The 9814-nt window shown below is 53.3% G+C and overlaps 1 protein-coding gene across 1 annotated transcript; it reads right to left on the reverse strand.

Annotated features, from left to right (window-relative positions):
• Nucleotides 1-313: 313 nt before the first annotated feature.
• On the reverse strand, nucleotides 314-4508 carry EIF3G (eukaryotic translation initiation factor 3 subunit G). The gene is given in 11 exon segments (XM_029585412.1): nucleotides 314-411; nucleotides 749-834; nucleotides 837-857; nucleotides 1285-1421; nucleotides 1868-1975; nucleotides 2132-2324; nucleotides 2876-2980; nucleotides 3110-3169; nucleotides 3719-3810; nucleotides 3813-3943; nucleotides 4358-4508. Coding segments are annotated over 11 exon segments (969 nt in total). The 5' UTR covers nucleotides 4378-4508; the 3' UTR covers nucleotides 314-395.
• Between the last annotated feature and the right edge of the window lie 5306 nt (nucleotides 4509-9814).

The following is a 9814-nucleotide window of genomic DNA, read 5'->3' on the forward strand; positions in this document are numbered from 1 at the left end:
CGAGGACGGGTCCCAAACTCGCCCAGGTTCTCCCCACATGACTGGCAGAGTGATCCTGCCTGCTACCAGCAGCACCCACCCACCCACCCTGGCAGGGTCCTGGTCATCCTTCCAGCCTGTGAAATGAGAGCACCAGAAGCCAGACTGTCTCTCCAGCAGAGTGGATAAAGCTAGGGGGGGTCCTGTAACTCTGGGTCAAGGTTGCTCACTTCTACAAGATCTCAGCCCTTGCATTATAGACAGAACAGGACGGCTTCCCCCCCCAAAGAGACTGACGCAAGCAGCCAGAAAAATGCTCCAAACAAAACACCAGTGCAGCAAAAATCTTTTATTAGAGACAGCGTGGACGCGGCGTCCGTTGCGGCTCACGATAAAGCGAATCAGCTGTCTCCGCTTCAACTGTTGGAAGGCCTGGGGGAGGAAAGATTACAGGTTAGAGAAGCAGGAAGAAATGAAACAAAACAAAAAAAAAACATCAAACCTGACGGCGGAGGACATGGACCCAACACAGACAGGAAATCAGACCTGCAGCCACTGCCCCCAGCCCAATCCACGTGGAACGAGCTGCGGTAACTCACGTTCCAGCTCACACATTCGAAAACAGGCCCCCACCCCCCCACTACGACTCACGAGCCCTGCACTCACACGTCCCCCTCCCCGGAGAGGAGGGGTCAACAGCGCCGAGAACGTCCTTATAAATAGGCCTGGTTCGTAAACGGGGGGGGGGGGGGGAGGGGAGAATACGCACTTGGCCCATTCCACGTTGAGGATCAGGTGGTCGTAACCGAAGCCGGACACGCCAGCGATGGCACGGGCGGCGTCCTCTCGGCGGTGTGAAAGCTGATGAAGGCAAAGCCCTGCACACAAAAAGAAGGAAAAAAAAAAGTCACGCCACGTCAGGTGCCCTCCGCCACGGAGCAGGGATTAGCACCCCCCCCCCCCCCAGCAATCCTGCCAGACACTACGAAATCCGCGACAGGGCAGGAGACTGCGGCGTGCCACGCGGGTCCAGCTCCCTGCAAGTCTGCCAAACTCAAAAGGAAGAGCACACGAGTCACTCGCTTACTGTAATAATTTGGGTCTCTGTACCCCCCCCCCCCCCCCCGTTGTCTAAACTTTATCCCCTGCTTTACCTGAACAGAACTCGCGAATCCGCGGCCAGGGCGGCTGAATACCACGGAGACGAGTAAACGGAGGCACGGGGGGGGGGGGGGGGCTCGAAGGGTCCCCAAGAGGAGGCCGAGATCAGTACCCCCTCCCCAGCACCCGCGCAGCTGTCCTTACCTTGGACTGCCCAGTGGTCTTGTCCTTGGCCAGGTAGATCCGGGAGATGGAGCCGAAGGGCCGGAAGAGCTCCTGCAGGTCGGTCTCCCGCGTGTCCTCCGACAGGTTGGTGACACGGATGGTGGCGTTGTCATCGGCTGTTGGAAGGACGGCGCACACAAGAGCGGGAGAGGTCAACGTGGACGGAGCAAAAGCTAAGGCCCCCCCCCCCCCCCACCACCGCAGAGACTACAGAGGAAGGCAGCGACCTGCTGAGACAGCCGGGTTTAAATCCCAGGTCGGGTCTCAGGTGAGATGAGTGCGGTGGTGCTCTTGCACCTATGGATTCCAACTTCCTTCTGTCTGGGACCCCCCCCCCCCCCCCCCCCCCCCCATAAGACCTGGGAGGAGAAAGCCTCACCCGGAGCATCCCTCAACACCCCCCCCCCCCCTTAATACCTTGCAGTCTGAGGAGTCGCTGCCCTCCACCCCATCCTCGGGATGAGCGAGCACGGCAGGCCAGAGAGCCGAGCTCCAGCAGCCAAACCCGGCCCTCGCTGGGCCAGGAACACTCCTTCCCCCCGCTGTTAACCCTTTCCCGTACCTCTGCGGTTAGGCTGCATGGACTCCCCCCGACGGCTCGCCCCGTCTCGGAGGCTGGGGGGGACGTACTTCCCAGTCTTGCTCTGCGCGGCCTGCACCGGTTCCGGCTCTGGAAAAAAAAGAGAGGGACAAAAAATGGAAAATTATAATCCGAGTCGTTAAGACAGGGGGGGGGGGGGGGGAAAGCAGCAGTTCCCGGATCTAAAGAGAGGACACAAACAACCAAACCAGCCTTCCCGGCTGTGCCGCCCTGGTTCTAACGCACCTGCCCCTGCGACCTTCTCCTTCTCCCCGGTGGAGAGGCCCAGCTGCTCCGCCAGCTCCTTCTGCATGGGCCCCAGGGTGTCCTTGTACGGGCAGCGCGTGGTCCAATGGTCTCCTTTGCAGATCCGGCAGGACACGATCTTCTGCCCCTTCAGCTTGTTCATGGGGTCCTCATCCTCCTGGTTGTTCAGGTCCTAGGCGGGATTGGGAGAGGGACTCTGGTTATTGGGGGGGGGGGGGGGGGCAGAAGCTGCCAGCGGCAAACGTAGAATATTAAAAGAAAAAAAAACCCCACAAAAGTATTCAGGCAGAAATAATCCCCCTTCTTTTCACTAAAGGCGCTTTGCAGGTAACAACTGGGTCCAAACCCCTACACAAGGGGACCTTCCGAAAATGGTCTGACAGCCACAGACTGTTCTACAAAATCCCCCGAAACCCTCCCTCTCTCCTGGGTCCTGCCCCCTGCACCAGTTTCAGGCTGATCTGGAAACGCCACTGCAAGGCTCCGGCTTCAGTGTCCGGCCTCTTCCTTTTCAGCCAGCGAGGGGGCGGGCAGCGAATGAAGGAAGGGAACATGGAAAGCAAGTTACGCTCCCTCCCTGGCCTCCTAGCAACCCATCTCCCCCCCCCCCCCCCCCCCCCCCCCCCCCACTGGTTACCCCAGCCCCTCCACCCCCCCTCGCCTCACCTGTTCCCAGGCCCTCCACGTCGGTGCTCTTGCCCACCCCCCCCTTCTCCCTCTTACCTCTTTGCTTGTAATAAAGGTCATGAACACATCATCACTGACAGTGGTGGTGGCCACGTTGGGCCCGGGGGCATCAAATTCAGAGTTCCCAAATTTCTTCCAGTTCTAAATGACGAAAGGAAAATGGGTTATTAAAAAAAAATGACAGTTACAAGCCAATAGAGCATGAAAGGTATTCACAGCCCCGGGGAATTACGCAAACGTGTTCTATGACCCGGACTCTTTCAAACCTACCTTCCTCCTGGCCACGGCCTTCGAAGCCTTCCTGGTTTCAATTTTGTAGGTGCGGATGATCTACAGAGAGAACGGACAACTCTGGTCACCTCAGGAGACTGGAGAAGAAGGGATGGGGGGGGGGGGGGGGCCTGGGGCGGTGGCAATGCTGTGAAAATCCACCAGCCCTGAGCTCTGAAAACCGATGTGGCCATGAGGAGCCACCCGGGCAAGCACCATCCGAGAACCCCCTCTGCTCAGCCTAGCAGTCATCTTTCCCCAAACAGCTCCTGCAAGATGCCAGCTTACCCAGAAAACTCCCCCTCCTATCCATCCTCAGAACATCAATAATGCCCGGGACTCTCACCCCTCCTTCGTGCTGCTTTTCCAGGATTTGGGGGGGCTGGGGGCACGATACTACCAGCTGAAGGGAGCCGATGGCACTGGTTTGAGCCAGCAAGCCAACCTTAAACCCGAGGCTTAATGCAGTTGCAGAAAGGGGCACCAAGGCCTTTGGCCTTTTGTGAATGATCTACCCCCCCCGGAATTCACAGGACACCCGAGTGGCTGCCCTGCCATGACAGCAGCTACTCCCGGCCACTGGCTTACCGGGGACGCCCCCCCCCTCACCTTGGACTTCTTGCCATCCTCGTCCTCCTTGTACTCGGTTATGACTTTCGTATTCCCTTTTATAACTTCTTTGGGCGACGGGAGAGGACCTGCAAGCGGATAAAAGGCGAAAGCGTCAGCGCGGTGTGCGCTCCGCCAAGAAGAAGGCGGAATACATGCAATTTAAAAGGAGCTTCACCTTCATCCACCTCGTCCTCCACCTGGTCGGCCCAGCTGGGCTTCGAGCTGCAGGAGAGAGGGAGAGAGAGACAGAAAACTGGTGAGGGTGAGGCTGTGCGTGGTGGTCCTCGTGCCCCTCTCCCCCCTATCCATTATAGCACTAAAGAGAGGACAGACCCCCCCCCCCCCCCCGGGAGATCCTTGTCATTTGCAGTCCGATGAGGTACTGGGGTGCACCAGGATTCCCCTCCCCCTCCATGCAAGGTCTGGGAGGGGAGGGCAGGGCTATGGCTTCCAATGCACCAGGATCCCCCCTCCATGCAAGGTCTGAGAGATGAGGGGGGAGGGGAGGGCTATGGCTTCCAATCCTCCACCCGAGCGCAGACGTGAAATTTCCAAGGAGGGGGACAGCGGTGATGAGCGGGGAGGGAGCAGGAAACCCTCCCGTCGTCCCCCCCTCCTCCGCTCGCCCTCGCTCACTCGTAGTCGCCGGTCGGCATGACGGCTTCCTCTCTCTCGGCTGCTGGGCCGCGGCTGGAAAGGTCCCCGGATGCACGGCCGGCGCGCCTGCGCAGAGCGGGAGGGGCGGAGGCGGCGTCTCTACGGCGGCTGCGCAGATCCTCCCCCTTCCCTCCCGGAAGAGGAAGCAGGTGGGGTGTGCACGCGCGCGCTTCTGCGCGCAGGGGGGCCACGTGAGCCGAAAACGGTTTGGGGTTTTTGTTTTTTTTTGCCACCTGCCAGAGACCGTGAATGATTTTATTGGCGCGGAGCCCGACCGCACGGCGCTTTCGGAAACGAATGGGACGAAACCCGCAAGCGCGCGGAGCCGGGCGGGCGAGGCCAAAGGCGAGAGCTGGCCCAGGACCCTACCGAGGATGGAGGCGACTGGGCTCGGCCTCCGTGGAAAGGGAGACGCGGGCAGCCCAGGGGAAGGGCTGCACCCGCTTCTGCCCCCAGCACCCCATGCATGCCGCGGGCAGCTCCTAACATGAGCAGAGGGACCTGCTAGGGGTGCAACCCACCCGTCGCTCCCGTACTTACCTTAATGCTGTAGGGGTCCCTAGACCTTCCCCCTCATCACTTCCTGAAGGACAGGTTGGTCTTTTAAGCAGATCCTCAAGAAGCACCCAGCCAGGTAGGTGTCTAAGATTTAGATACAGTAGGAAACAGTGGAGTGCCTGAGGGATCTGTACTGGGACCCTTACTGTTCAATATATTTATAAATGATCTGGAAAGAAATACCACGAGTGAGGTTATCAAATGTGCAGATGACACAAAATTGTTCAGAGTAGTTAAATCACAAGCAGATTGTGATACATTACAAAGTCTGCTTGTGATGTAAATACTTTCCACTGCCGGTCCTAATCCATGGAACACTCTCCGACAGGACCCCGGCCCGATTTCCTTCAAACCTGCGTTTCCAGAACCCGCAGATTAAGCAATATATTCTCACCATATCCTTACCAATCTCCTCCCAAGTATGATTTGCTACTCTGCGCTTTCAAACTCGCTCTTATTCCCTCTAATCACACGTTCCCTCGATGAGGGCTTCAGATACCCTTTGGTCTTATTTCCCATGTCTTTCGTCCTTTTCAAGCCCTTTGCACCTCATCTTTCTTCCTCACCCTTAATGCAACCAAGCCCACGTAATTGGATCCATCGCTTATTGTAACTGTATTGCTATGTAATTTCAATTTGTTTAAGGTGTTATTTAATTTTCATACTTTGTTACTTAAAAGTTTGCTTTGATGTTTCTTGTTCTATGTAAAGCCCACAGGCAAGTTTTATTGTTCACTGTAAACCAGTTTGATTTGTATCCAATGCAAGATCAGTATATAAAAGCTAAAAATAAATAAATAAAATACAGGAGGACCTTGTGAGACTGGAAAATTGGGCATCCAAATGGCAGATGAAATTTAATGTGGACAAGTGCAAGGTGATGCATATAGGGAAAAATAACCCTTGCTGTAGTTACACAATGTTGGGTTCCATATTAGGTGCTACAACCCAAGAAAGAGATCTAGGCATCATAGTGGATAACACATTGAAATCGTCGCTACAGTGTGCTGCGGCAGTCAAAAAAGCAAACAGAATGTTGGGAATTATTAGAAAAGGAATGGTGAATAAAACGGGAAATGTCATAATGCCTCTGTATCGCTCCATGGTGAGACCGCATCTTGAATACTGTGTACAATTCTGGTCGCCGCATCTCAAAAAAGATATAATTGCGATGGAGAAGGTACAGAGAAGGGCGACCAAAATGATAAAATGGATGGGACAGAACCCTTATGAAGGAAGGCTAAAAAAGTTAGGGAGATTCAGCTTGGAGAAGAGACGGCTGAGGGGGGATATGATAGAGGTGTTTAAAATCATGAGAGGTCTAGAACAGGTAAATGTGAATCTGTTATTTACTCTTTCGAATAATAGAAGGACTAGGGGGCACTCCATGAAGTTAGCATGGGGCACATTTAAGACTAATCAAAGAAAATTCTTTTTCATTCAACGCACAATTAAACTCTGGAATTTGTTGCCAGAGGATGTGGTCAGTGCAGTTAGTGTAGCTGTGTTTAAAAAAGGATTGGATAAGTTCTTGGAGGAGAAGTCCATTAATGGCTATTAATCAATTTTACTTAGGGAATAGCCACTGCTATTAATTGCATCAGTAGCATGGGATCTTCTTGTTTTTGGGTACTTGCCAGGTTCTTATGGCCTGGATTGCCCACTGTTGGAAATAGGATGCTGGGCCTGATGGACCCTTGGTCTGATGCAGTATGGCAATTTTTTATGTTTTTATAAGAGCTGCTGGGGATCATTGGGATGGTAGAACCCAAAATGGAATGCATCCCCAACCAAGTTTTCCCACAAAACGATGGAAGAACCTGACAGGACCAGAAAAGGTTATCTACATCCTGGCCAGAATCAGAGAATGGAGATAAAAAGCTCATTTTTGAGAAAAAAATAGAATCATGAATATTAACTGGTAATTTTTTTTTTTTTACAGTAAATCTTTTATTCTCTGTCTCCACCTGCTGGTAGTGGAGAAAAACCCATCCAGCTGGACTAGGCTGGTGGATGATAAGAAAAAATTAATATGTGCTGAGCTGCATGCATCTAAATCTTGGAAATGAACCAGGGCCGCCTTCCGTCAGGATCACAATGCAGTAAAACATTTTGCTATCCCACAAGAGCCCAAAACCCACCTAATAAATTCAGTCCTAAGCCATCTCAGCAGCCTGAGCAGAGAGTGATGTTTGGAGATAGCGACACCTTAGGAAAACAGTACTCTCTGCTGAGCAACACTGATAATCAGATGAATAAAGGAAAATTAGTTCCTGCCTGCTCATTTTCGTTTAATGCCACAGATCAATCCAGACAAGAGGGTTTTGCATCGCTACCAGCAGATGGAGACAGAACTAAAGTTTTGAGGTGCTGCTACATAACCGAGAGCGCCACCTGCAGTCCCCCAGTATTGACCTGCACCCAAGCCATAGATAGAATTCCCCTCACCCAAGGTAAAACCTGGGATTGGAGGCCCCTGCGCTGACAACCAACATCCCTCCAGCCCAAAACCAGTTTGAAAACCGCTTTTTATAAGCATTGGGAAGGACCTGGATCCATGGGTCAGAGGGGATTTTTCATGGTTTGGAAGGCACGAGCTATCATTAAAATGAATATATTACCCAGCCTTTGCTACTTCTTCCAAACACTGCCAGTCCCAATCCCGGTCACCTATCTAGCTCGCTGGCAATGCAAACTTTTCCGGTTCATATTGAGGCGCAGACCGCCCAGGGTGGCTTACAGGTGCCAAACCTAGATTGGTATTTTAGTGCTTCCCAGTTGAGCGTGCTCATTCAGTGGCACTGGCAGCCAAATCCGAAATCCCGGGTAAGAGTAGTAGCTGACCCTGTGGGCGACCCACCCTTATATAATCAGGGCTGGATGTGTCAGGACTATCCCCCCCCAAAACCGATTTTGGCGATATGGGAGAAGTGGCAGCCTCACCTCACCGGTGGGAAGATTGCCTTGTTTCTCACGTCTTGCTTGATAAGTCTTTCACTCCAGGGACACAGTCATACTCAGTCAGGTTTTGGCACGACAAGGGGCTTTATACCTGGGAGCATTTCTGGAATGGCCACACCCTACTGCCCTTTAGTGAATTACAAAGGACATATTCTCTCTCTCACAATCACTTGTATGCCACATCACACAGGGCAGATCACTGTTTGAGAATTATTGCTCTCATGGAGGGAAGATGGTTAATCCTAAATCCAAAATCATGACACTCAAAGGGGGTGCCTCAGAGTAAGTTAAAATGTCAATTAGCCTGGGAATGGGACATAGGGGAGACACTGGCAGATGGCGATTGGAACGGGACATAGGGGAGACACTGGCAGATGGCGATTGGAACGGGACATAGGGGAGACACGGGCAGATGGCAATTGGAACGGGACATAGGGGGAGACACTGGCAGATGGCGATTGGAACGGGACATAGGGGAGATACTGGCAGATGGCGATTGGAACGGGACATAGGGGAGACACGGGCAGATGGCGATTGGAACGGGACATAGGGGAGACACTGGCAGATGGCGATTGGGAACACGCCATTGCAACTAGTAGATGTTCGATGTCCTCAACAATTAAAGAAAATGCCTATAAAGAATTGCAGAGATGGTTCCTCTCCCCAGACAGACTGTGCAAGTTCAGAGGGGGGCGGTTGGTACCTTTTTTCACCTCTGGTGGGACTGCCCCAGCGTAGCCCTGCTATGGGACGAGGTAATTCACATTCGCATACCTAGAGATCCAAAGCACTGTTTGCTCAGTTTATTCCCGGCCCCAGAATCCCGTCTGGCGATTCGCTGGATCCAACAGGTCGTTTCTCCCGCCAAGTGTGAAACAGCGCCTTGGTTGGGGGGGGGGGGGGGTCTGCCTCCTTGGGTACCTGATAGGGGCTATCACAGGCGTAATCTCACGGCAGCCCGTCCTGATAGAATAGCCCCACCAGTCAGTAACAATGAGCATCAATCAATAACCCAGCATCGTCCTCTTATCATATCGCTCACAGCATTGATGACCGGGGGGGATTCTGCTGTTCATTTATTGTTCTGTACCTACCCAAGGCGATGTGTATTTACTGATCTTATTCTCTGCATACGGCACTGCCTTCTAAATTATGTTCTTTTGAACGAGTTCAATTAAAAAAAAAAAACTTTAATTACAAAACAAAAAAACACTTCACTCAAACACAGACACAACTTACGAACATTGTGAAAAAAATCTCTGATACACAGTGAATAAATTCAGACTCATCCGTGGTATCATAGGTATAAAAATGAGCAGGTAAGAACCGCTGGCAGTACAGGCCAACTTTGGTCTTTTTTGGCAGAACAGGCCCTCGCTCCCTGGATCTCTTTGCTCCCACACCCTTCCTAGCCCGGAAAGCCGTGTGCAACACAAGAACAAACTCTGGAGGAAGACCCTCCGAATCCTTGGCCCCCAGCTCCAAAAGAAGGTCCTCCTCCCTCAGCCCCCCCCCCCACACACACCAGAGAGAGGGGGGGGGGGGAGATCACCGGACTCCTGTCCAGTGGGGGCCCCCAGGCGCGATCCCCCTCAGACCCCTGCATTTACCGTAGTCTGAGAGGGTCGGGAGGCCCTTCCTCCGATGCACAGCCCATGCAGAGGGAACGGGGATTGAGTTTAGCCCACCAGAGGCCCCCTAAGGCCCTGCAAACTGCCATGAGAAAAATAAAATAAAAGGTCAGCAAACAGAGCGCGGCCCGAGCCCCCCGCTCTAAAAGTAGGCTGCACCATGTGGCCGCCTTGCTGAGCCACGCACCCTGCGCGGGAAGCCATTGGTGGGCTGACGTGCCTTGCACCAGAAGCGCCCACCTAACTCCCAGCCCAGCCGGCCGACTGCCCCGACACTGAATCTCCC

The sequence above is a fragment of the Rhinatrema bivittatum genome, chromosome 19 (assembly GCF_901001135.1).
Source record: "Rhinatrema bivittatum chromosome 19, aRhiBiv1.1, whole genome shotgun sequence".
In the NCBI taxonomy this organism is placed as follows: Eukaryota; Metazoa; Chordata; class Amphibia; order Gymnophiona; family Rhinatrematidae; genus Rhinatrema; species Rhinatrema bivittatum.